This window comes from Podarcis filfolensis (genome assembly GCF_964270895.1).
Source record: "Podarcis filfolensis genome assembly, chromosome: 8".
Lineage (NCBI taxonomy): Eukaryota > Metazoa > Chordata > Lepidosauria > Squamata > Lacertidae > Podarcis > Podarcis filfolensis.
In genome coordinates this window covers 40,758,903-40,786,219 of record NC_139611.1, presented here as the reverse complement: position 1 = coordinate 40,786,219, position 27,317 = coordinate 40,758,903, and the positions used below count along the sequence as shown (strand labels likewise).

General features: G+C 43.8%; 2 protein-coding genes across 7 annotated transcripts in view; one reads left to right on the top strand and one right to left on the bottom strand.

Moving 5' to 3' along the window:
• Positions 1-22,299, bottom strand: part of GALNS (galactosamine (N-acetyl)-6-sulfatase) — a 53,037-nt gene extending 30,738 nt beyond the window's left edge. Inside the window, exons 1-9 of one of the 5 annotated variants that reach the window (XM_083626311.1) lie at positions 21,882-22,299; positions 17,626-17,749; positions 17,116-17,190; positions 11,291-11,393; positions 7,256-7,399; positions 6,097-6,163; positions 5,853-5,980; positions 3,405-3,544; positions 2,080-2,183 (exon numbers count right to left, since the gene is read on the bottom strand). In XM_083626311.1, coding sequence (XP_083482437.1) covers positions 2,080-2,183; positions 3,405-3,544; positions 5,853-5,980; positions 6,097-6,163; positions 7,256-7,399; positions 11,291-11,393; positions 17,116-17,190; positions 17,626-17,749; positions 21,882-21,986 — 990 coding nt within the window. In that variant the 5' untranslated portion in view covers positions 21,987-22,299. Of the gene's footprint in view, positions 1-2,079; positions 2,184-3,404; positions 3,545-5,852; positions 5,981-6,096; positions 6,164-7,255; positions 7,400-11,290; positions 11,394-16,232; positions 16,255-17,115; positions 17,191-17,625; positions 17,750-21,664; positions 21,732-21,881 lie in introns of those variants that run through there. The other 4 variants (XM_083626312.1, XM_083626315.1, XM_083626313.1 and 1 more) reach the window with 4 other exon arrangements.
• A 128-nt stretch (positions 22,300-22,427) lies between these two features.
• Positions 22,428-26,844, top strand: TRAPPC2L (trafficking protein particle complex subunit 2L). Of its 2 annotated transcripts, none has more exons than XM_083626393.1 (5): positions 22,428-22,547; positions 24,428-24,600; positions 25,645-25,732; positions 25,848-25,927; positions 26,675-26,844. In XM_083626393.1, the coding sequence occupies exons 1-5, from the start codon at positions 22,491-22,493 to the stop codon at positions 26,718-26,720; spliced, it is 444 nt and encodes a 147-aa protein (XP_083482519.1). In that variant the 5' UTR covers positions 22,428-22,490; the 3' UTR covers positions 26,721-26,844. The 2 variants fall into 2 exon arrangements, with proteins under 2 accessions (XP_083482519.1, XP_083482518.1); XM_083626392.1 differs by having other exon boundaries at positions 22,434-22,574.
• Positions 26,845-27,317: the final 473 nt, after the last annotated feature.

The window sequence follows — 27,317 nt, the reverse complement described above, 5'->3', positions numbered from 1 at the left end:
CAGTGACAAACCTGAAATCATCTCTCCACTTCATTCACTGGGTTTAAGATATCTGGAAGCATCCTTCCCAGTCAGTCAATGACATGGAGCACAAGTCAACATTGAGCCAAACCATGACTTAATGCAAACAAGCAAACATGATGATCACAGGGGAGAGCATGTTATGGGCGAACCTGGGCTCATCGTTTGTCTCACTCCAAACCACAAGGTGTGGCCAATGTTTGCTATTGGTTTACCCCTTGTGGTTTGTCAGGGGGACAAGCCAGGATTCAGACTTAACACTAAGCTAAACCATAATGTAGCCCCAGGCAGCACAGCAGCAACAGGACCAAGGGAGGAATGCAGCAGCCAAGATCTTCACTCTGGGAACATGCACAATTGCTCATACCCACTAAGCCATGGTATGTGGCTTAGCGTTTTGTGCAAGCTGGGCCAATGTATCATTAATACAGTGCCTTCTTCTCAATTTAATTAAAAAGCCTTGAAAGGAGATGTAGATTAGAAACTAAAAGTTTTCTTCGTCCAAGAGCACAAAGGATTCATAAAAGTCCAGTTTCTGAATAGCTTTCTCTCTCTTTGGAATGAAGATATCCACAAAAGAAAGAAAACACCCATTATTTACTTAGAAACCTGTTTCCTACAGGCTTTGATTGTTTGATCATTAATGAGGACCAAGATGGTTTCTTTCACACACCATTGTTGCCACCTGAGGAGAGCTACCTGCTGGTTACCATAGAGCTCAGAATCACTTCAGATTTAAGCAGAGAAACAGCCACATCCTAGTACACAGACCTCCCTCAGTGCAACAGTCACCTAAAAAATCCCAATCCACTTTTGCCTACTTCTTGGATGCTTTAGGACAACATGCGATGGCTGCTTCCCTAACATGAGATCTGCTAATTTAGTATATCAGTTATAAACCCATCAATGTGCAGATACAAAAGGATTCTGTTCCAAAGGGCTCACAATTAAAGCTAAGTCAAGCTAGGGAGGAGGAGTGAGCACACATACTCCACTTTAAACATATGCCCTGAATATTGTGCATGCACTTGTTTACAGGTAACAGTGTTGGCCCTATAGAAGCAAGGCGGAAATCTGGAAGACAATTAGGGATGCTTAGGTGCATACCTCTCATGGCAATGGCCTGGGTGGGTACCAGCAACTGTACTTTACAAAGGCAGTTCATAGTGCCATAGGCAAACCACTGCCGTACAGCTTTAGTCCTCCCAGTCTCCCCACCCCTTACCCCTCCAATATGGGGGATAATAAAAGAGACTTCCTATGTAGGGTTACTATAAGGATTATGCATCTGAAGTAATGCATGTGAAGTGCTTTAAACTCCTGACTAATGTTAAACATTACTACTGTATTGTTATTTGCTTTATAGAAGGCTAAATATAAAATTAGGTAACTTTGCTCCAACAGCAGATTATCATGACTGGTGTTCCAACATTTTGCTTTGCCTTCCTACAATCTGTTAGGAAGAACTGAAGTTGTTCTAACCTTCTAGAGATACAAGGGGGAAAACATACTGAAACAGGCTGAACTGCCACTAAAAATGTCTAGGCAGGATTGGAGAAAGGTCATTCTAACGATAAGGGTGGTGGAAGATCAACTGAGTTACCCTGATGATTATTCTAGCTGCCTAGGAACATACAAAACTGCCTTATATTGACTCAGACCATTGGTTCATCTGGTTCAGTGTTGTCTGCACTGCCTGACAGCGATCCTCCATGGATTCAAAAGGGTGCAAGAAGCACACAAAACAGGAGGCCACACAGTGCAGGAGAATGCCCATCTACAGGCCAGAGGATTGCAGTTCTCACAAAGGGGGTGCAACCAGGGACAGCCAGACTGGAGGCAAGGGCTCAAAAGGCCTCCGTCTACCTCTAGCCTTGTGGGAGAAAATGGCTCACTCCATAGTGCTGCAACACCAGATCTTACTGCCATGCCTGGAAGGCTCTTCTGCAAGATGAGAACAGGTCTCTCTGACTAAAAGCCCACTAGAATTCATTAAAAAGAAAGAGACACCTTCAGAACAGACTGTAACAAAGTCATTAAATAACTCCAGACTCTCACCTGCCCAGCAGGTACATGTCCTGGCCACCAGGCAATTGCTGGCTCTCTCATGCCACCTTCAAAGGTAGTTTGCTTGCCACATAGGAAAGGGCCATTGCTACCAGCTAGAGAAAGAGAAAACAGTAATTCTAAAAGAGCTCTGGAGAGGTATGACTCAAAGGTGAAATAAGCAAAACTAAAGGGTAAAACAAACCTATTCCCCAAGGACACCACCAACAAATTTTGTTCAAGTCCTTTGAACAATGTCAATCAACATCATAGTCTACATAGCATATTAACCTTTCCATCCTGGAATTTGCAGTAGCATACTGACCTGTGACATTGGTGTGACATCACTGAAATATCATAATGACAACATATACTTGATGTTCGTTTATTTCTTGACATTGCATTTGTGTAGCTTTTAGAAAACAAGCTTTAAGTCTCAGTTGAAGATGGTTTTTTAGCCTACAAACTACCATATAAACCTTAAAGCATTCATCCTCTTAAGTGTTCCAGAAGATTAGGCTCTTAATTATTATTATTGTTATTATTATTAACATTTTTATGAGTAGGGAAGGAGGCTGAGAAACAGTGATTTGCTGAAGGCTATAGACAGAATGAGACCTCAGTTTCCATACAGTGGGTTGGTTAACCAATATCAAGAGTAATTTCCAAAGTATATATTGTTTACTTCAGTCTCTTTGCATCACCATTAATTGTAATTTGAATAGAGGAGAAACAAGGTGATTAGTAGCAGACAAATTTTCCTGTCTCTCTATACTAAAGATCACAACTGCAAACAGACATAATGTTCTAAATCAGCAGCCAGTTAGCAGAGGCCATTGCTGCTCAGCTGAAAGTCAGGAGTTGCGGGAGGTCATAAAAAGAGCCAATAACTTGACTGGGATTAGAACTCGTGGCGATTCCTTCTGATCTGTATGCTCCTGAAATCAACCTCAGAGTTGCCTCTGAGACTGCGGGGATGGGATGTGTGAACAAATTACAGGGGGCAAGTGATTAATTCACAGTGACTGTGCCCAAGGGAACTGAAAACCAAAAAGTTGTGAAATGGAGCAAACCTGCAAATGCAAGGGAATTGTCATCTTAACAGCTTTTCAGAGTTCAGTAGACATGCTTGTAAGATCCTCTGCATTTATTGAGACACACTAAGGGGAATTTACAGATCTGGGGCTTAATAAGTTGGTTCAGATGTCAGCCGGCCACATTTTACCTGTTAGATCTTAGGAATGGACCAGTTAGATCTTAGGAACGCACTAGGTGAAATGCGGAAGTCTCAAATTCTCTATTCCTAACTTGACAAGCTCTGTACCAGGAAGACCAACCTTGATCAGGACCGGAAACAAGGGCAGCACCGTTGTCAGATGTGAAAAATACGAAGGTGTTGTTGCTTATGCCCAGCTTTTGAAGGCGACTCAGTATTTTCCCAATGCTGTCGTCAATTTCTCGCACTGCATCACCATACCTGAGAGGCAGGGAGAGCAAATTACAAGCCTGTCAAGTGGGGGTGTGTGTGTGTTTGTGTTTAGGACTTGTAGATTCTGTAATATGCAACGGTAATATTTATTTATCTGTAAATAGTTTCCAACACACTGCTCTTAAAGCTGCTTACAACAAAATAATAAACACATTAAAAAACAACCCCCCTTTTTAAATCAACCAGTTCCAAAAATAGCAAGGGTTCAGAAAAAGTGTTTCATTTACAAAATAAATTTTATAACAGACTGCTAAGGGCTGAGGATACTGGTACTGATAAGGAAGATGTCACTCTTTATTGGTTTTAGGCAGCTATTACTCATCTATTTGCTAATTGTTTACAACAGCTTATGAGATCCCTGCTTACAGGATTCCCATTTGGGCACCTGGCTGGACACTGTGAGAACAAGATGCTGGACTAGATGGGCTTTTGGTCTATTCCAGCGGGGCCCTTCTTCTTAAAGGTCTTAATACCAAGCTTTTAGTATTTCTTTTAGGTACTGTAGATATTAAGTATTCAATGGTTTTAATGTGTTGACTTTATGTAGTCAGTATAAAAGTTAGCACATTATATTGGATTATATTGTTTGTAAGCCACCCTGGAACGTTTCTTAATGAAGGGCAGTATAAAAATGTCTTAAATAATTGGAAAAGGAAATGAGTTATTCTGCATATTTCTTTGGGCAACAAATGTTTATTTCCAGTTCTTCAAATATGGAGTCTTTTTGGGACCTTAAATATGTAAAAACACATGTATGTTTACTCAGAAGTGAGTCTTACTGTGTTCAAGCGGGCTTACTCTCAGGTAAGTGTGAACAGGATTGGATTTTTTTCCACCCTGACCTTGTAGTAAGCTCTGTTGAATGAACTGGGATTGAATTCCAGGTAATATGCACTATTATTCTACCAAAAGCTTGAATAGGTCAGAGTCCATGCTGTCAAGATGCATGAGTCATTCAGGTTGATTTTAAGATACCATAAACCTCTTTGTTTTTGCTTTAACAAGACGGCTACCCACCAGGAATTTACAAATCTTAGTTATGTTTGGGGAGGGGTATGTTGGTTGTTAGAGCAAAGCTCTTAACTGTTTTTAAAAGTTTTATTTATTCATAATTAACACATTAATTATTAGGTATTGTTTTTATATATAGCTCTTAGTTATATTCAAGTGGTCACTCAGTATCACCAAGAGAACTTTCAGGTGTGCTCCCAGAGAAGCTAAAAACCCAACAGCAAGATCCACCCAATCTCACAAGGGAAGCTGCTGATCACCACAAAGCTGGCTCCCTTCTTTCTGATTTGGGGGCCTTTTGAAAGCCCCACTCCATTTCAGCTGGTCATCTTCACTCAGCACAGAATGTCCTCAAAGCAAAACTGGAATGGATGGTGAGGAGAACAGGAACCACAGAGGAAGCGTGTGTGTGGACAAGCACACACACAGAGTACTTGAAAGTTGCAAAGGAAATCTTAGTGCAAAGGATGGGGGGAGTCTTCCAAATTTCTTAATCTCTGATGCTGGACACGTGTCCTTGACTAAGCCCTGGTGATTCCTGGCTCAAATTAACCTCTATAAACAAAATTGGAGAGAAGAGGGAAGACACCATCCACTAAAAACACCGTATTTACTCGAGTCTAATGAACCATCAATTTTCAGAACCTTGAAACAAAACAAAAAAACCCTATTTGCTGGCAAATGTAAATGTACCATAGAATCTAATGCGCACCTTAATTTTCGCAATGTAATTTGGCCAAAAAAGGTGAGCATTAGATTTGAATAAATACAGTAATCAGAAAGCAAAGTTACCAATCTACTGTTTAAAAAAACAAAAAAATAAAATGTGGCCATTTTAAATGTTTATTTTTGGTTTTGCTTCGGGGTCAGTTGTCAGAAAATGAGAGTCTAACACTTCCCTCCAGGTTTTTTTGGGCTGTACACCTTTGATATGACAGCTTTTATGCTTGGCTCCCTGGCTAGATAACCCTCAGATCAGCTTTGGTCTTGCCTCCAGACTGTACCCAGGTACCAGAATCTTTGATCTCAATCAATAGTTGTCAACCCTATTTGCTTTGGATGCAACACTTTTATTTCAGATTGCAAGAGAGTCTTCAACCGAGGATAAACACTCTCAAAGCACCTGCTGCTCTTTAATGCTCATAACAAACGTACTTTTAAACTTGTAAGTTGTGCTCTCTATTGTCAACCACCACTGTTCTTGGTTTTCTTCTAGTGCTTTTCTTCTAGTGCCAAAAAAAGGAAGGGAGGAGGAAATGATACTTCAGCTCAAAAAGCGACTTACAGTCCTCGTTGGCTAGTGCCCAAGAACTCCCTGGAGGCATACACAGGCGCGTGAGTAGCATCGATTGCCCAATACAGAAAGAACGGCTGTTGGCTGGCATGCTGTGTGCTAATGAAATCAAGGGCTTCCTGGAAATGACAAGAGAATCAACCTTAAATATGGCCACCCATGCTACATATGTATAAGCAAGCAAGCAGAAAGTGCCTGTGGGTTTTAAAGAACGTTTTATCAGAATACAGAGTACCTGTAAGTACATTTGAGTTAGGTTGGCTTCCCCCGTCTTACGGTCAATTTTTACATCTTCGTAATACCTAGAAAGTTTTAAACAAAAAACAGAAAAAATGTTCCAGATGTTTTACAGGATATGGCAGTGGGGGAATAAGTGCTTTGCTCCCCATCAGTCCCCTGGGAAGATGGCAGTGAGTCACTATGTAATAGGAAATGTTACTCCATGTACGCAAACCATGAATACAATCTCAAATAGCTCTGCTCTGTTTCGCTGAGGATTGCTTTTTTGGCTGTTTATCTTATATAGTTTAATCCAGCTTTCCCCAACACTGGGCCCTTCAGATATATAGGAGTACAGCTCCCATCATAGCCAGCACAGCCAATGGTCAGGGGTGGTAGGAGTTAGGGAACCCAACAACATGTGGAAGCTGTTGTTCAAAGTATCTGGAGGGTACAAGGTTGGGGAAAACTGCATTAATGTCAGAGTAGATAATGCATAAACAGGACCTTTTCCACCCACTCATAAGCACACTAGACTGGGCAGCACAGCAGACAAAAACACATTTAATGCCACACAGAAAGCAATCAGAGGCACTTCTTAATATCTCTTACCTTTAAATGGAGACATACTATATTTCTGTAGAGGAAAGCGTAACTTAGAAGGGGCCTTCAGAGTGATTTTCTCAGGAGTAACATTGGCTGGTGGATTTCAGCCAAAGCTACAGCAGAAAAGTAAGCCAGTTGGGGGGCTGGTGTTTCCTAACTTCCGAGTGATTAACTCTGCAACCTTGTCATTGTTAATGGAGTTCTCATACATAATTCACTGCATATGGCAGCTCCTCAGGGGGTACTGCAAGCCCGCTCAGTGTGCATATCAGGTGGTGTTTCCATCACTTCACCTCGGGTGCCTGGTGTGTCTCAGTAAGTGTTGACGTGTGGTGGAATTTCTGGAAAATGCAGCCCTGCAGAGGTCCTTGATCCAGAAGCCCAGAGTCCCCTGGCCTCTTACAGGGGGAAAAAAGGCAAACGCCAGCACGTTATGCTCTGCTGGAAGGAAGGAAGGGCAGCAGAATGGAGCCCTAGGCCCTCTTCTGTAGCAGTGCTTAATAGGAGCCAGAAAAAGAAGAAGAAAAGCAAAAGGCAACAAGGCACAGATGACACAGAAAAGCGGCTACCTGCCAATCATTTCCCAGTCCCTGTAAAAAGGGATGTTAGGCACTGCCTTGTTATCGTAAGGTCCAAAATGGCAATTAGGGGATCCAAACCACTCATCAAATCCATGCCTCAAGGGATGGAACTCAGGTCTGTGGCCAAGGTGCCTAGAAAAGAGTAAGAAAAAGAAAAGAAAAAGAAAAAACCAGTCAGGGATGCATAAGAGAAGACCAATCACCCTATCAGCACTGCACAAAAAATGCACTGTAACAAAGAAGCTGACAGATGTAATAACCCATGGTTAAGAAGTAGACAATGAATGGCCCACAGCTAACTAATTCAGATAATTTGTCTTTGGGGGCTTCCTGGTTCATCACCTGTAACCTCCCAAAGTCCCTTGCTGGACCATTTCCTCTGCTGAACCCTGCACAGCACTTATCAATAGTAGTTTCCATGGCTCAAAAATATGTGGAAAATGTAATATACCCTTCACCTGATACTCTTCAGATTTTCTTGGCTACAAGTACCATCAGTCCAAGCCAGCTTTGCTGTGCTAGCTGCAGCTTATGGCAGCTGTTGTCCAGAACATCTGAAGGGCTCCAGGTTGGCAAAGACTGATGTAACCTTGTGCCATTTCCAGAGCCAGAGCAGGTATTGGTGCTAGTCCACATACCGTAGTTCCTTATCCTGCTCCATAAGCAAAAGAGGAATGATGATGGCAAATGAGAAAACCGAAGCCAACATGCTTAATTTGTATAATTAATGCTTCAGTTTTGGGTGCTCTTAGAGAAAAATGATTATCTGGATCCAATCCAGTCTGAGTTCAGGCTTAGCCTGAGGATGCACAATTAACTAGTGGCTAGGAGCACCTTTTACCAGCATTGGCTGGTGTACAAGCTGTGATCATTCCTTGCCATTCCTGGACAAAGATAGCCTGGTCACAGCAACCCATAACGTTGGTAACCTCAAGACTGGATTATTGTAATCTGTTCTATGTGGGGCTGCCCTTAAAGCTGGTTCAGAAGCTGCAGGTACTGCAGAATTTGGCAGCTAGACTGCTGAGCAGAGCTGCCTGCTGTGACCATGGGATGCCATTGTTGAAAGAATTGAACTGGCTGCCAATTTACCACCAAGCAATATTAAAGGGTTTTTATTGACATAGGCCTGGGCACTTGAAGTATGTTTTCTCCCATGCTGAGATTCTCAGATGAGGAAGTCTTAGTTGTGCCTCATCTTGCCTAGGGCCATGGTGTGACAAGCCTTCTCCGTTGGGCAACTGAGCTCATGGAATCATTTCCTCCCTGAAATAAGGTGCAGACTCTGATGCGTTTTTGACGCCTGCTGACGACTTGCTTTTTCACTCAGGCATCTGCCGGTTTTTAAGACCAGGTATGTGGCAATATGCTTCATTGTTTTACTGTGGTTGGTCATATCACATTGTTTACTGAGTTACTGTATTTTAACATGTTGATTTTATTTTTGGAATCACGTTGAAGGAAAGTATACCTATTTAAATGATTAAGTCACAGAATTCAGATTCTTTTGGGGGCAGAGTTTTGACCAGCTGGCTAAGCATGGAAGATTGCACCAAACATGTGACAAGTGGGGTGGGGGTGGGGCGGGCACTGGTCCTCTACTTGACCCGCATGGCCCACATTGTGCTGTTTTTTTGTGGGGGGAAGCACCACAAAAAGACAGCCTGCAGAGTGAAGAATGCACTGCATTCCCTCTTCTGCGCTGCACCCCTTTACCGACTGGCAATGACATTCAGCCCTAGAAACAGGCTGACACAACAGGCGCCAGGTCTAACCAATCCGGTGCTTCCTACCCTCACAAGAGGAACTATGCTGCAAGCTCAGACTTAATTAGCTTTCTGCTATGGCTCTGAGGTTGTTTGAGACTTGCTGCTTTCCAGATAACTCCCTGGAACCAATCTGTATCTGTGCTGTTTATTTCCTTTCCCCAGGTGTATGAATTTACATTTATTAGCACTCAGCTGCATCCCATTGCCTGCAGCCCACTGAGCTGTATTTTTCTTCTTCGGCAGTCTGCTGTTTGGATTTGCAGCAATAAATAATTCACGGGTGTGGGTTCATTTGCTTTCTTTCCTAGGACGGTGCTTCTAGTGGCAAACAGCTTGATCATCAGTGAATGTTCGCTAGCTTGTTGGCAAATCCCCTGAAATATATGCATCCTTTCTTGGCCTGTGTTATTTTGCCCCTGTTTTTAATCTGCCCTTCCTCCAAGGAACAATGTCACCCCACTGCCCTTTTATCTTCAGTGAGGTGTAACGTAAGTTGAGCTGCCAACCAGGAGTCACATATACTGTACCGCCAAGCAGGGTGTTCGAACCCAGGTCCCCCTGGACTCTCTATTAACAATAACCCTTGAATCTGCTCCCCAAACCAATGGGAAAAAAATGCTCATGTAGATGCTGCATTTATTAGCTGTATTATCCTGGCCTGACATTTTTTGCATGACACACTTTATCTCCAGAAAGATTTGGCTATTAATTCTGTTGCAGAATGTGCTACTTGAAATTGGGGGAATCCAATGTGGTGCCCTCTAGATATTGGTAGACCACAACTACTATTGTCTATGACCACTGGGCCCTGCTGGCCGGGACTGGCTATCCTTTCTTTAAATTTGTTACAGCGGCAACCAAGGCCAACACACTTCAAAGTCAGAACCTTTGGGACTGTGTATGGTTGCCTCATATGGTGAGCCACTAAATTACACCCTGACTCTATCTGCCCAGGCTGGTATTTTGAATCCTTCAGGGCAGAAAACCCCACAACAGGCTTGCCTGTTGCAGTTAAGGTCTTCCTGAACTGCAGTGTAATTTTGCATCCTTTTGACCATTCTTCAGTCCCGATTTCTGGCTTGTTTCTCAATTCTGCCTCCCGGTTTCTCCTTTAGTCCTGGGCTTACTCTTTGGTCCTGACTACTGGCTTCAACCCACAGCTCCCAGTTCCTGGCTCACTGCCCAGCCCCAGCAGTGGCATCCTTTGCCACAAAGACTTGCACATGCAATTTTACAATGCACTTTGATCTAAGAACTCCCCAATCCTGAGTCGCCCCATTAATAGATCAGGGAGGTGGCAGTGTAGCTGCAGGTGCTAAGGCCACAGAGTAGAAAGGAGGAGGTGTGTCTTTTAGGTTAGAAGGTAAGACCAAACTATGGTCCTTAAACACATGAACATTTCAAACAGAAGAATCCCCTTAAGGAAAAGGTACAAAACCCTGCCTGAGCCACTGATCTCTTCATCAGCAGTAAATTCATACACCAATCTGGGAAGTCAATCGTCAGGGGAGCAATAGGAAGAGAACAGTCATCTATGTCTCTCTCCTTTTTTCTTCCAAAGTGGCTCAGAAATCACACTTTCCTCCTCAGCTGCTGTGAGCCTTTTCTTAACAACCATGATTTATATAAAAGAACCATTTTCAGTGGCCTTGCCGTTACCTTTGTTAACACCTGCGCCAGCACCACAGAGGTTTGTCATCAATTTCAATGATCCAACTCTTAGCTCTTTTAAAAGAGCTCCTGGGATACAGCACAAGCAGATTGTGGGTCAATATTTGTTCAGTAGTTCCCGGTTTACCCTCTGCCCGCCTAGATTATGCTATGACTCCTCGGAAGAGTGCTAGCATCAGTCCTTCTCTCCTTGGGGAAGGGAATGCATCTCTGAAGCCACTCAATAACTCTGCTATTCAAGCAGGATCAAAAAGGAACAGCTTACAATTTAGGCAGAAAGTGCCATACCTCAGAGATCAACACATTTTGCAAGGGCCAAAGATAAAAGATTTGATGACTGCTTATGGCATGCTCTGGCAATGCAGGTTTGTAATTTCTTATGAAAATAAGTGAAGCATGTTGCCTCTATTATACGATAGTCCTTGGCTCTAAAATTAGTCACAGCAGGTGGTGGGGGGACGATTCCCTGCCAAGATTTCTGAAGACAGAAATCACAAACTAAACCAACTTATTTGAACTCTGATTCTCTCACATATAAAGCAAGCCATACAAAAAAAGGGAGATATTCAAAAAGGAGCTTTACCATTTGCCAACGATCTTATTGACATAGCCTGCTTTCTTCAGCAATTCTGGAAGGAGGAGCTCAGAATCTGGGATGCCCCCTGTTATGACCTGGGGGGTGTAGGCTGCATTAAGACAAAAACACTTCAGCCAAATGAGAAGGTTTGCAGGTGGTAACATGATGTATTAACTGTACAGTGGTACCTCGGTTTAAGAACAGCCCTGTTTACAAACTATTCCGTTTAAGAAAGCCGCAAAACTGGAAGTTGTTGTCACAGTTTGCGAACTTTACCTTGGTCTAAGAACAGAAGCCTAACGGTGGAAGGGCACCGGTGGCGGGAGGCCTCATTAGGGAAAGCATGCCTCGGTTTAAGAATGGTTTCGGTTTAAGAACAGACTTCTGGAACGGATCAAGTTCGTAAAGCGAGGTACCACTGTACTCAGTAAGAGGCCTCTTCAAGATCCAAATGGGATTGGGGGATAGGACAAGACAGGTCAGAAAGACAGGTAGATTAAGGATTAGCAGGATTTAAGTGATACGGTACGGTAACCTCTAGATGTAATAGACTACAACTTCCATCTGTCTCTGCCAGCATGGCCAATAGATGGGCATGATGGGAATTGCAGTCTATTTTTTTTTAAAAAAGATATTTTTTCAAAGTTTCAAAAATACATAAGTATAGAAAAGGAACAGAAAAATACAACAAAAGATAAAAGAAAAAAGAAAAAGAAAAAGAAAAAAAGAAAAATACTTATCCCATACTGCATCTTTTCGTTTGCTTGTTTCATAGACCGCCTCACACCTCCCTTTTGTATTCTAGCTTAATTCGTTATTTCAGCAAATTCTTCCCATATTTCTCAATTTTTGTTTAAAAATTTATCTTAACCGTCTATCTTATTTAATTAACTCAACATATCCTTTCCATCTTTTACATAATCCATTATTCAATTTACCTTTAATTTCTTTAACCTTGTCTTACCTTAAAAAACCTTAAAATTCAAAATTTAAACCATATTTCTACATAATTCCTTAAATCCTTTCTACTAAAGCCAATTAGTTCCTTTCCAGCATGATCCCTAATATTTCATTAGTGTTACACTAATTCCCAAAATGGGAAGAAGTTTTTCTTTTTATAAACTTTTCCTCTTCTCTAGTTTTTATCCAACGTCCCTTCTTCCTGGTCTCGGGTGATGCCAGTCCTTTCTGACCATTACATCCAGTCCATCAATCTGGTGATCTTATGTCCGAGGCCCTTAAGTCTCTTCTATGCCCCTTCTGCAGATTTTCTTGTTCTTGTTTGTGTTTACGCTCTTCTTTATCCTTTGTTGGTTTCTTTCGTAGTTTCTTTCCTTTCTCCTTGAGGAGTGGGTCTCCGGGGAACTCCAACTGGTGATATTCTCCATTTTCCTTCATCAAACTAGCCCATTCCCCTGAGTCCCACTCCCCGTCATCGTCATTGTAATCCAAAAAGTAGTTATCCAAAAAGTAATTGTCAACCTGTTTCATAGTCCCACCAGAATTGAGAGCTTCCTTAACTCCAGCCACTTCCAAACACACTCCAAGTTCAATCTTCCAATGCAGCAGCTTTTGCTCCTGCAGGACTTTAGGTCTCACCATTTGTATTTGTATTACTTGGGATGCAGTCGCAACCTCTTCCATCTTCATCTGCCCTTGGACTTGCCCTATCAAACCAGTTTCCTGTATAATTTCTTTATCCTTGTTTCCTGTTAATTCATATTCACTGGCTACAGCAGTCATCAAGTCCAACTTTTCATTCATCAAGTTCATTTTCTCATGCAACTGCTCCAGCAAAGCATTTGTTTTGCCCAGGGCAGACACCAAAACTTTCTCCCACCACATTTCTATTCAAGGTCGAACGACTGGTCCCACGATCTCAATCTTGCAGCTGTGAAGTCTCCAAGTAAACTGCAACAACCAACTGACAGGCTCCCTCTAGGGGACATAATTTCCATTTGTATCCATCTTTAGAAAACGTATCCAACAAAGGAAGATTACTTTCGATTTTCAAATACTTTGTTTCTTTAAAATGCAAAAATGCAGAAAGCAGCGTTGAAGTTAATTTGTTTCTCTTTTTTTTTATCTATCTGTCAAAGTGCTCCACTTTTAATCAATGGACGTCTCCAACAATTTCTGTCCTGACACCCCGTTCCCAGGTTTGGGACGATGGAGACTTATTCCTTTACTCCCCCCCCCTTTTCTCCTACTTCCAAGGGGGTTTTGTTGGTTATAGATGCAGGAAGTTTCAATCTTTAAAATAACTTTCCAGGCTATTAGGTAGCAGGGTTTTTGCTTCAGTCTGTTTACAAAAAGCGGAAGGCGGACTTCCTGTTTACACCTTTCCGCTTCGGTGCCAAATTAGTACTTTTTTTCCTTATTCCCCGATCTTTAAACTTGACCTACTCACGGGTAGTTGTTTGATAGCCGAATTGTCACAGGAAAAAGGTCAGCGCTCTCCGGCAACAGCTGTGCGGCTTCACTCCACGGAAGAAGCAATTGACTCTCAGCACCGCGCCAAACACCCCGTTTCGCTCCGGAGCTCGTTACCGGGCTCCTTTGCAGATTGGGGGGGCGCTGAAGGTGCCCGCCGAGTCCCACGGTCACAGGCTTCACCCGCCTGGGGTTTCAGAAGGGTCCCCGCTTTGCCGTAGCGGCAAGACCCGATTTCCGCGGAGCTAAATCCCTCAGAACTAGAGGGAATCCGCCATTGCCGGTGGCGCCGCCTCCGGAAGTCGATGGGAACTGCAGTCTAAAACTGCAAGTAAGGCGCCAGGTTGGGGAAGACTGATCTATTATTTATTTATTTCATAAAATTTATACGCCACTTGATTGTTAAAAAAAAACCACACACCTCAAAGCCATTTACAAAAAAGATAATGCAATAAGATTAGCAATAAAAACAATTAACAATGATTTAGAACATTCAAAAAATTAAATCAACAATAAACTAAAAATAGATTAAAACATGTGCCATCTTCATTCTAAATATCTGGCCCAAATTGCACCAAATATTAGAGGACATTTCACATAACTATCTCTGTGTCCATTCAGTTTCATGTCAAAAACTTTATTCTCTCAACAGCAGGTTCCATTGCAGTGGTGTAGCTAGCCACTCAGGTGCCCAGGGCAGGGTGAGTGGCCCATGGGGGCAGGGCAAGCTGCCCACAGTAGGGCAGCTGACTGGGAGGCAAAAGACAGAAGCAAGTCCCACACTGATGTTTTGGGCAGTGCAAAGCCTGCAAGCACCTGCGCCACCGTGTCACTCCCAGGAGAAACGCGTGGCTCAGGTGTGCTGGAGGCCCCGTGGTAAGTGCCACCCCCCGCAGTGTGGTGCCCAGTGCCCCCCGCCCCCTCGAGCTATGCCTCTGTTCCATTGATTCCCAAGGTATTTCTTAAAGCAGAGAGCCAGTCAATTGATTTTTGAAACACGAAGAATGCAGAGGGGCAGGGAACAAGCCAATACAGTGGTACCTCGGGTTAAGTACTTGATTCGTTCCGGAGGTCCGTTCTTAACCTGAAACTGTTCTTAACTTGAAGCACCACTTTAGCTAATGGGGCCTCCTGCTGCTCCCGCACTGCTGGAGCACAATTTCTGTTCTCATCCTGAAGCAAAATTCTTAACCCGAGGTACTATTTCTGGGTTAGCGGAGTCTGTAACCTGAAGCGTATGGAACCTGAAGCGTATGTAACCCGAGGTACCACTGTATGGCAAACCTGCTTGCATCATGCACTGAGATGCAAATTTGCCCTCTAGCTCCCTCACAAGCAAGTGGAGGAGAGCTGCTTCCTTTCCTAAATGGCTTCTGTGGTCAATGAGAGGCAAAGCACTCTGCTTACAAAAGCCCTTTAGATAACGTGAATGTGGTCTGTTTGTGCACATATCACCTGAGCAGGAGAGTCCACTTGTGGTTCTCTAGATAGCAGCTCCCAGAATTGTACCCTGGGCACTGAACTGAAAGAATGGGCAACTAACAGGCCACCCCCCCCAATAGCTGAAGGATACAGACTTAATAAACTTGGTCCCACTGACACTGGCAGAGCATTGGACAGAACACTTTTGCCAGAAGTCTAAACTGATCACTTGCAGACAGATTTTTCTCTCTTCCTCCCATTTTGGGTCTCCCCTCCCACTTTTTTCCCCCTCTCTCTCCAAGTTCCTCCCATCTGAATGAAAACAAGCTAGGATCTCACAGGTGCCCACCCTGCTTTAAAGCATATCTCAAGTTTTCTGTTCATTCTATTGTTCCCAAATGAGAAAAACTGCAGCCTGCAGATCAGGGAGGTACCACGGCTGAATGGCTAAGAGGGTCAGCCACCAACATTGCTGGTAGTTAGGAGGACTAAAATAAATTCTTTCTAAAGACCCTGGGGATTCCCTGCCTCAGTACACCAGTGGCAGAACACATGCTCTAAAGACTCAACCTCTGATGTTGCTCTTTAAAAATGAGAACAGGGAAAAGTAGGCCTGCGGTAAACTTCTCCTGAAGACCTGAACAGCCACCAGTCATCAATGCAGACAGTAACAAGCTACATGGTGGATTGCTCAGAATTAGGTGACAAGCCCCCTTTCATGCCTCAAACAAACAAAGGACATGCAGATCAGGCATGCATTCTTCCGTACTTCTTATGGACTTCTAATATACAAGCATCCCTCCACTGTCAGCTAAGAGATGAACACCCACACTTGCCAATATGCAGCACCAATCCGGAGCTGTAAATGCATGCTCTAAAACATATGGTCTCCTACAGCATCTGCCACTTTGGAACAAACAATCCTAACACCAACTAGATCGGCCGCAAATCAGCTCAAGCTGGCACCTCCCAACAGGAGTGCTAGAGCAAAGCACTCATTGTGGACAGCTTGGTAGTGCCCTCCAGACGCCCTTGCCTGGCTTAGTAGGAAGAACATATTTCTATAAGAGTGTATTTCAAACATATTGCTAACCTTCCATAATAACATGCAACTCTTCTCTTCACTCCACCCGCCTTTTGCTGAATCTTAATTAACCTATCCAATAAAACAACTTCTTTAGCAGCAAAAGCAAAAACAGATTTAACAACCTGAGCACTAGAATTTGTACTGTAGCAGGAACATTTCGAGACATTCTCTTTATGCAGGAAGTCTTAGGTCTGCTTCAGGCTATTATCTGTATCATAGTTAAGATGATCGCAAGCAAGCTTTCATAAGCCTCAGGCTTTCACACTTGCCCTCTTTTCATGCGAGCAGAGAAGAGAGAATGCTTCTGCTTTCCCTTTAAAACAAACTGCACTTCTCTGTTGTGTACAAATTCAGGGAACTATGGTTTATTCTGACCCTGGTTAGTTAACAAAGCCGACTATTAAACCATGATTGATTGATTTGTTTTAACTAGTTAGAATGAACCACAGTTCCTGTAGTTTGTCTATAACAGGAAACTGCAGTTTGTCCTCAAGTGAAGAATGGAACCTTTTTCTCTCCTCAGTTTGCATGCAGAGAAGAGGCAGTCATGACAGTCAATAACATGTGCAGGTTCATTCAAGATCCTATAAACCCTGTTAGCTGGACTAGCAACACCAGGCCTATTTGTTTGCAATACAACCCTGATTCTAAGCCTGGCAATTACTTCCATGATCTCAAAAAAGATTAATTTCTCAGTAAATGTGCTTAGGATTGCAGCTTATTGTAAACTGCCTGGAGGTCTTTTGTTCCAGTAAGTAGTATATATACATTTTGTTAAGTAATGAATAAATAAATAAACAAATGTGTCTTTAGTGGGGGAACTTGAAGCAAGACCCCAACATTTGGGTTGCAAAAGTAAAGGCTCATTTGCTGGAAAAGAAGGACATACCATTTCTGGCATGGGCATTTGTGGTGTAGAAGCCATTCCTGATGGGGAGACGACCAGTTAAGAGTGCTGCTCTTGCTGAGGAGAGAAAAGCAAGGGGTGGGGGCACACAGAAGTAACTGTATATATCAGTTGGGCGACTTTCTTTTCTTAGACAACATCCTTCCTGCTTCAGTTTTACTATTTCATCACATGCAGTTACCACAATCTCAGTCCGTGTGGCTGGGGGAGAGCTTGGAGGCATTTGAGGAAACAGTTACCAGTATTATAATGTCCTCCAACATAACAATTTCTGCTATTATTTTTCTTTAAGAAAATGTGTTCCTAGAGTATTAGGTTCTAGTACTGCTACTATTATTTATCAAAGCACATTTGATTTGCAATCTTAATCTTTAGAAGTTGAAGACAGCAATTTGCCTAATGTGATTTCATGACAGAGGTACGATTTGTACCAAGCCCAACTCTCCACCCCCTAGACAGCACTGCTTCTCTAGAGCTTTGGAGTTTACTCACATGGAGAACAAAGAGGGTTGGCAGTGTAGAAGCTTGGGAAAAGCATTCCTTCTGCAGCCATCTGGTCTATATTTGGGGTTTCTTTGGAAGGATGCCCCAAAACACCTAGGTCACCCCAGCCCATCTGAAGAAATACCAGGACACAAGACAAATAAACGACAATCAGTTGAAAGGACTAGTGTACATTTTTATCATTCAGCTATTTAAAAGCTTTACTGCAGCATCCACCACTGTAATACCCAAGCACATTGTACAATGATTTCCACTGCTCAGCTGCCTGTTTAATGGCGAGCAGCCTTTTCGGCTTCATGGAAGCAACATGGATTATTGCAGGGCAGTGAAGGGGAGAGAACAGTGTCAAGTGACCTTCAGAAACACAAGGAACAGGTTATTCACCATTCCTGTTTTGTACAATAGGAGGTGTGCTGGCAGCGTCCAGCTGACAAAGCACACTATGGGTGAAGCCAAGAAGCAGATCACGCCATCCCTGGCAACACCTCTGTGGGAAGAACTGCATCACATTTTCAGAAACCCTTCTGTATGAAATGTCAGGCTGGGACAGATCAAAGGTTCACAGAGTCCAGTATTCTGTCTCTATCAATGGTCAGTCCGATGCCCCAGAGCAGCTCAAAAGTTGAGCAAGATGCAAATAAGCCATTCACTGCTGTATGCTTTCAGTGACAAGCAATCACAAATATGCTGCTTCTGAACACAGAAGTTCCATTTCTAACTGTAAAGACCAATAGCCATTGTTAGACCAATTCTCCATGATTTTCCCCTAATCCTCCTTTCAAATTCACGACCCCAACTTTGTGAGTGAATTCATTCTTAACACAAATTATGTATAGCTTGATGAAGCAAGTTGTTTTGTGGTAGTTGCATGAATCCCCCCCTGGGATGGGGCAAAATCAAGAGAACTTCGAACCTTTTGGAAAATGGCACCATACCTAGCTTGTCCTTGCTGGCACCTGCAGCTAAAACACTCATTCCTGCTTCAACTGCAACTTTTTCTTGACACATATTTACTGAATATAATAAGGAAAGGAGGGTGAGGGGATGAGAACCTTTTTGTAGCATAGGAAAATACTCAAATCAACAGGAGCCCCCTTTTTAAGGGGAAAAAAAATTACACCAACAATTTCAAGCAGCTAAAAACAGAGTGCAAAGAGTAATAGCCTGAAACTAAAAAGAAATGCAAGAAACACATTAGAAAGCATTTTTCTAACACTACGGTCAGCAGAGCAGTGGAATAATTTCCCTAAAATGGCTTATGAATCACAATCACGAGGTGCTCAAAAACAGACCGAGGCCCCAGACCTGAACTCTTGTAGCAAGTTCATATTGCTAAGCCTTTTACTGAGACAAGCAGTGTCCACTGTGCACAATCCTCCTCACTTCAGTAGGACTAAGCAATTTTGTGACCCTTGTGTGAGGGATAGTTTTTTCAAGTGCTCAAAGTGTGCAGTCTTATATGACAACAGCTCTGTAATGCTTGGGTCTTTTATTCGCATATGTCAGATGTGAAAGAGTAGCTTACTGAATCTCATATGGACAACTATATTGGTCTGTGCTGAAAGAAATGCAGTGGCGCAATAAGGATTGCAGCAGCTTAATACATATGTTAGTCTTGACTAAGGCCACGTAGTGCATTGATGGCAAAGGAAATCCAAAATGGTGACGTTCAGATTAATAGCACACGAGTAGTTATTTATTACTTCTTGCCAGCAATAAAGGTGAAAAGCGAAAGGATTGCTCCACTTGAGACAAAAGGGAGAGGAATATCTAAACACTTGAAAGAAGCTGCAGAATAGGCACCCTTGTGCAAAATTTCCAGCTCAAAGAACAATGGTTCCAGCTGCTAGCTCTCTATTTCTAAATGGTTTATACTGTCCTTTGCATAAGCCACAGGGCAGTTTACAACAAGGCAAACAGTTAAAAATCCATTAAAAAACCCAATCCTTTAAAAACACATAACAAAAAATCAGTGCTGAAACCCTGAAAAAAAATGTGTCCTAACTAACCACCTAAAACCACTGAGAAATTAGGCCAGGAAGGAGAGAGTTCCATTGAAAAGGCCATTTCCCAGGCCCCCACATCGTGTATTTCATACAATTTGTTATTTAGAAATAAACCTCATTTATTTAGAAATGTATTTCACACAACTTATTTGTAACGCACCATTCCTCCACCACCAACACAATCTCTGTAAAACTTGGCAAGCTCCAAGCTGGCCCAGAAGCCTATTCATACATTTATGGCGTTTCCCTCCTATCTTTCATCAGGACGGTCTCATGTCATCTAACAAAAGAATTACAGCCCAGCTTACATACCAAGGCAGGGATTCTGCATCAAAGTGCAATACTCCAGCTGATAAGCCATTTGCCTCAAATGAGCATCCAGCACCCAAAGGAACATTTTTCATAGACTTCCTGCCTACTTCGTGCCACATATCTGCTTTGGGACACCCCTCCAGCACCCAAAACCAGTCCTTAAAGAAGGTTTGGGGAACCTGATCTAGGATGCAGACCAGGTCTTCATCTCTCAAACTCCTCATGGGACAAATTCTGTCACAGTGACACAAGGTGATAACTGTTGCCACAAAGGGCTTGCAAAGAGATGTGTGTGGTGTGTTAAAGTGCTACTGATCAGCAGGCTTGTAGTCACTGCCTATCAGTTGATAGCTGGTGCCTTTGAAGTTGCTTTCTGTAGGAATCAGCTATGTAATGGAGTTCCCCACTGAGAAATCAGTTCTGCAGTAAATCCAGTCATATCTTGACTATTGACATATGATGCCAGGTGTGGGGCACGTAGGCATGGTGTAGGGAAAAGAGCCTCCCAGGCCAAATTTGGCTCATGGGTCAGAGGTTCCCCATCACTGCCTTAAAGGGAAACCATTCCTCTCTCTTCCATCTTGTGGAAGGGGTGGAGAAACTGTAACTCAAAAAGAGGTTTGAAGAGGTAGGTCAACAAGTAACCGATTACCGTATTATTATTTTTGCCCCGCTACCTTCCCCAGGAAAACCTGGTCTTCAACACTGAACAAATGACAATTTGGGCTTTCCAGAGATTGCCGTTTGCTCCAATTCAGTGGCAAAGAATGTGTTTTCATGAGGAAAGTGCCAGGACAAAAAAAAAGTGTTCGGACACAGTGCTTTAAAGCATGGGCCCGTGCCTAAAAACGCAGCAGAAAGGGAAGTCTGGATGAGCCCTCATTGTAACTTTCAGCCTAACTTACCTCGCACAGAGTTGTTGTGAGGATAAAATGAGTGAGAGAAGTATGTATGCCACTTTGAGCTCCTTGGAGGAAAAGTAATATAAACATAATTTTAAAACATGTAATAATGTGCAAATTGACCCCCAAAGATAAAGCACCACAGTGTTTTGAAAGCAACTGATATTACCTTAAATGCCTCAGTGCCAAAGGTCAGCTCTTCAGACACCAAGATATCAGAGCTTCATGGTAACTCTTCCTCTCTATCAAAATTCAGAATGGAAGCCTCCTGGGGCGGGGAATTGTCTTTTGACCAACATTCATTGATGTGGTGGTGCCTGTATATATGTGTGTTACCATTCATGTATATGGATGGTATAATCCTAGAACTAGGCTTCTGTTAATTTACTGGAGCCATTTTCTAATACATATCACACTTATTTATTTAATTGATTTCTATCCCTCCTCTCCTCCAAGGAGCTCAAGGGGGCATAAGTGGTTCTCCCCCATCTCCCCATTTTATCCTCACAACAACGCTGTGGGGTAGTTTAGGCTTCCAGGCAGAGGTAGCTCAGGCTTACAGGCCAAACGTCACCCGGAAAGTTTTATGGCTGAGGGGGGATTTGAAGCTTGGTCTCCCCGCTCCTGGTCTTGACTCTCTAACCACTGCACCACACTGTCTAATGTAAATTCATACATAACACACACATACATATATATGCACATTGTTTAATACAGTACACACACACAAAAACTGTACCAGTGTATGTGTAAATGACAGACACCCCCACCCCCACATATACACCCTCTCAAATGTTTCACACCTACCAAATGGGCTCCACAATGGAAGCAATGCTACTCTCAGCCCCCCACTTCCTCCAGGAAGCAGACCCACCCAGCGCTCCCCAGAGAGGTGGCCCCTTCCGCCCCTGACCAGGGCTCCCTCTCTCCTCCTGACCCCTTTTCCTCACGAGAGGAGGAAGCCCCCCCCCCACTTGCAGGGACCATCCCTCCTTGCCCTGCCACCTCCCCTTCCCAGGCTCACATCGTCCATCAACAGCAAGACCAAGTTAGGGGGTCGTGGTAGAGTGGTGTTGGCGGCCCTGCCCAGGCCGCACAGGCCCAGCAGCAGAAGCAGTCTCGTCTCCATGGCAACCACTCCAAGCCCACCGCGAGTCCGAAGAAAAGTTGGGGAAGAGGGAACGGCCCAAGGGGCACGTGGGAACACTCAGGGTAACTAGAAAGTCACTACCGGTTCTCCAGTGAACGCGCTGAGTTAAAGACATGGGCGGGACTCAAGAGGGAGCACTTTAGAAAGAAGGAAAGAGCCCACGCCACACTTTTGGCATATGGTATGGTTTTAATTATATGTAGTAACCCACTCACAATATGGGAGTTTTGTAAATATAGGTGAAATAATTGCTCCTGGCCCCGCATATGGCGGCAGCGGATATGCTGTTCAAAAAAAGCTGGAAGTGGGAGGAGATTGCCTGGTAACCCTCGCCTGCAGTCTCTATGTAGGAATAAGAGTCTGGGCCGGCTCATTCACTCGCGCCTGAGGAGAGACACGTACGTAGAGCCGCGGAGGCGGAGCCGTGGTCCGCTGGGCTCATTGGTTCTCCGATCACGTGGATCACGTACTGCAAGGGCAAAGATGCTATTACGTGAAAGAGGGAGGGACGAAGCGAACCCACCAGTACCCAAGATGGCGGTTTGTATTGCTGTGATCGCCAAGGAGGTGGGAGACCGGGCAGGGGCAATTGAGGGACGGGGCGGCGGGTGGGGGAGGGAGAGAGGAAGGGGAAGGGTGGGGGAACACAAGAATTGCCTTCAGACATTCCTGGGAAGCCGTTAACCAGGGAATGAGGGTAAATCCTCTCTTCTGCTATTCTACCCCCCGCAAAGGGTACGTAGCTAGTTAATCTATGGAACTCTCTGCCACAAGATGTAGTAATGGCCACCAACTTGGATGGCTTTGAAAAAGGGTCGGACAAATTCATGGAGCAGGGAAAGCTATTAATGGCTATGCTCTTTCTTCACTGTCAGAGGCAGGTTGTCTTTGAGTACCAGTTGCTGGAAACAGCAGGATGGGAGAGTTGCTCTTGCATTACGTCTTGCTTGTGGGGCTTCCCATTGGGGCATCTGGTTTGCCACTTTGATAACCGGATGTTGGACTAGAATCAGCCTTTCTCAACCTTGGGTTTCCAGATGTTGAACTACAACTCCCATCATCCCTAGCTAGCAAGGCCAGAGCTCAGGGATGATGGGAGTTGTAGTCCAACAACATCTGGGGACCCAAGGTTGAGAAACACTGGTAGATGGACCAGACTGAGCCTGTCAGACTCTTATGCTATGTTCTTAAAGCAGGGCTGCTATCTTTGGCACCTTCTGAGGCTGACACCCCAACTGTGGGGCGGGGACTACTGCTGATCCCTGGAGCCCCAGCTTCTCCCTTCTTGTCACTTCCCATTTGGTTGCATTCAATAAGCAAGAAAGGAGCAACGGCTGCAGCAGCCTCTGTTAAATTTGCTCTCTCTCTCTCTCTCCGGACAGTGGTGCAGGTTGTGCATTAAAGGTTGAAGGACAAGTGAATGGGTTGCAGTGACAACCGTGATAAGGAGTTGGTTTTCGTCAGGTTTTCTTCTCCTTTCCCAAGTATAATCAGGGAGGGGGATCAGGGGAGGAAGCAAAGCACCTAATTCATATATGAACTGTATGTGGGAAACTGTCAAACTTTTTGGGCACATCCTTGTCAGTACGCCTTTGAGCTGATGCCGACAACTGGGCTCAAACACTGGTTCTGCCCTGACTAGGCTAGGCGAGCTAGAGCACTTCCAGAGACCTTCCACTCCTGGAAAGCAGGTCTAAGTGCACTGGACCCACAACTGTCCATTGTGAGCACCAAACTCAGCAGAGTATGAACAACACGGAAGAAAGCTGTGAAGCATAACTCTTCTTTATTTTCTAATAGCTAATGCAAACTAAAAACTAAAGAGCTACTGGCTTGCATGAGTGTTACAGTTCTCACTCAGCCATCTAATCTCTACATAGATAACACTCAGACTCCCCACAGAGTCAGGCAGGAGCAGAAGAAGCGAAGAGCAGTTTCCGCCCCCTCCTTTCTGAAAACATCAGGAGATTCTCGCAATGGGAGGGGGTGAAAATATCCACAATCCTTCCATCGGGATGTTGGAGTCTGGGGGTTTAAAGCTGCTTTACCTTGCTTTTTCTGCAACCCTAACTGGAAATATTAATGTGGGTTGCATAAAAATTCAGATATGAATATTGTTTTATTGTGTCTTGCCTGTAAACGGCCTTGAGTCAAAGAAAGGCAGAACATATTTTAATAAACATGTACTTAAAAATGTGACCTTTGCTTGGGGATTTGAGTTCTTCCAGCTGTGAACCAGTTGTTGGGGGCTTGCACCTGGCTTGATTGAGATAGGTGTCTGATTTGGATTCTGTGTTAAAATCGGTATGAAAAGGTACTACTTAGAATCCTGTTGTGGGAGAGGGAGTTAGAACTGCATAGATCAGTTGGATCACTTCATAGTTCAGTAACTTGGTGGTTTGTTTGTTTTTTCATTCTAGAACTACCCTCTGTACATCAAGAGCATTCCAACAGAAAATGAACTGAAGTTCCACTACACAGTCCACACGTCTCTTGATGTTGTGGATGAGAAAATCTCTGCTATGGGAAAAGCTCTTGTGGACCAGAGAGAGCTCTACCTGGGGTTGCTCTACCCAACTGAAGACTACAAAGTGTATCGTAGATGCCTTTTGGGTTGAATGAGGAGTTGGCCTAGATCACATTCAAGATCCCTTCCAGCTCTGCAGTTATGTGATTGTTTCTCAGGTTCCCTTCTTGCAGTCTTGCTTCGTTATTCCAAGTGAACTTAAAGGAGGGTAAAGTTCTGATCACAGCTGGGCTGCAGCACTGGAATTTAGTTGGATCTGTTGCTGTTTAGTTTTAAACTAGTTTTGTGTGCTTTGATATATAGAGAAAAGTCATAGCACAGTAGTAAGGCACTAACTTTGTATGTAGAAGGTCCCAGGTTCAATCCCTGGCATTTCCAGGTAGGGCTGGGAAAACTAGAGAGCTGCCAGTCAGTGCTGAGCTTGATGGACCAATGGCTGACTCAGCATAGGCAGCTTCCTATGTAGTTTAGAAGTTACAGTGGTTAAGGCTGCATGCAACTGCTCTGTGGCCTTAAGACTGTGCAGTCAACAGCCGCTACTGAGCAACTTGTTCATCCAGTTGAAGGACAAATCTGGAATGTGATACCTCAGGAGCCCCTGGAACTGAAATCTAAAGTCGATTGGTTAAAATAGGGTGTGGGTTGGGCTTGCAGAATGAGTGACAGTGCAGAGAGCTGCTATGTATTCAGTCTGAACCCAGTTACATGTGGGCAAGCTACGCCTTGCTTAGGGAGTGTTTAGCATAACCCAGTTGTTTTGTGTTTATTTGTTAAGGGCTCAGTCATGGAGCACAGACTTATTTGGCCTCTCCAGAAAAGGCTGAGAGATTCTTGTTTGGAACCCTGGAAAGCTGCTGCCAGTCAGTGTAGACCAGTGGTAGCTAAATTGTCCCCCCCCCCGCCCCACCGCAAATGTTGCTTAACTATAACTCCCATAGTCCTCAACCACTGGTTAATCTTGCCAGTGCTGATGGGAGCTGGGATTTTCAGGAGGGCCTCAGATTAACCACCCTTGGTATAGACAGTACTGAGAGATGATGGACCAATGGCCTGACTATGTGTGAGGTGGCTTTGTATATTCTTAAAAATAGACCTTGACTGCTGAAGCAGATATGGCTACGTGACCAATTCCAAGGTGAAGTTTGTGATGGTGGTGGATTCTTCCAACACGGCACTCAGGGACAACGAAATCCGCAGTGTAAGTACAGGGCAGCTGCAGGGAGCCAGTCAAAGTAGAACTTCCTTCTGCTTACTCAAGACTACAGTAATTGGTCCCTACATTCTGGTCACTGAAGTGGTTCTTCCCTTTTCAGATGTTCAGGAAGCTGCATAATTCCTTCACAGATGTCATGTGCAACCCCTTTTATAATCCCGGGGACCAGATCCAATCCAGGTGAGTAGGCAGGTGAGAGTACCTGTCTCTTTGTAACTTAACTAGCTTTGTTGGTCTTACAGGACTGTTGGAAGCTTTGTCTTTCCAGAATCCACTGAACTATTCTAGTGGCATTTAGCGATATTATCCTGAGCCTCTCCAACATCTGCCCTGCAATAGTATTCACCTCTTGTTTCCCCTTCCAAAATCATGGAATCATGCCATAAACCTTCCTGTCAGTTAAGACCTTAGGAGCTCCCTCACTGGGTGTTCCCCACTTTCTGGAGGTACAGCAGGTAGCTACTAAAGAGTGGGCTTCTTGTGGATTGTACCCAAATTATAGAACTTCCACCTGAGGCATTTTGCCTGGTTGGTTGTTTACTGTTTTTTAGATCAGCCTTTCTCAACCTTGAATCCCCAGGTGTTGTTGGACTACAACGCCCATCATTCCTTGCCAACATGTCCAGTGGTCAGGAATGATGAGTTTCCACGCGTACGTAAGAAAATATGAGTATGCCTGTAGGATGGAATGAGACAGGTGAAGCAACCTGCTTCGTTAAATGCTCTCTTGGATATCTGTGCTTTCAAATCTGCTTGCAACATTGAGGAAACTGTTTTAAAGGCAACAGTGATAGATGAACTGCTGGCAAACGTAGCCATATATGTGAAAAGCTGCCTTTTTATTGCTCCATTATCTTAGTTAGCTGGTCTGTCTTTAATGAACCTTTGCCCTGCTTCTTTTAACACTACATGTCCCTGTTTTTCAAGGGCCTTTGACAACATGGTGACGTCCATGATGGTGCAAGTTTGTTGAAGCTTCTGCCTCTTCTTCCAGCTGATTTACCTGAGACAACTTGCCCCACTGTACAGAATTGTTTGTTGTGTATATTCTTCCTTCCAAAATCCCACATTGTATAATAAACTGATTAACTAAGTTAGTCTGTGCTTGTTCACCAAGGTATATGGAAGGGGGTGGTTGTAGCCATACCGTGAAAAAGTTGAAAAGCCCCCTCTTGCTAGCAAGATGTCTCCCAGGTAAGAGAAATAACTTGGATAAGAGCGTAAGAATAAGCTTGCTGTATCTGACCAGTGACCCATCTACTCCAGCATTCTGCCTCTGACAGTGGATGGAGAACATAGCCATTGATAGCCTTATCATCCATGAATGTCTATAATCCTCTTTTAAAATCATCCTTGCTGGTGGTCCTCACTGCCTCTTGTTGGATGCAGTAGATCAACCCCAACAAGGTGTCCCCCAAAGTGGCCTATTTACTTGAGCATGGTTCTACTTCCTTAATGGTTCTAAACCTGTTACAAAAGAACTAGCTAGGGCAGCTCAGAGGGGCTATTAAAAATGGGAGATTAAACCATGAGAGTGGATCAGAACTAAAATCAGTATTTTGTCTATTCA

Excerpts from the sequence above, each read along its gene's own strand:
- TRAPPC2L (XM_083626392.1), top strand. The coding sequence starts at position 22,491 with ATGCTATTACGTGAAAGAGGGAGGGACGAAGCGAACCCACCAGTACCC. Across the intron at positions 24,601-25,644 it reads CCAACTGAAGACTACAAAGT|ATATGGCTACGTGACCAATT; the intron begins GTATCGTAGATG and ends CTGCTGAAGCAG. Across the intron at positions 25,928-26,674 it reads GGGGACCAGATCCAATCCAG|GGCCTTTGACAACATGGTGA; the intron begins GTGAGTAGGCAG and ends CTGTTTTTCAAG.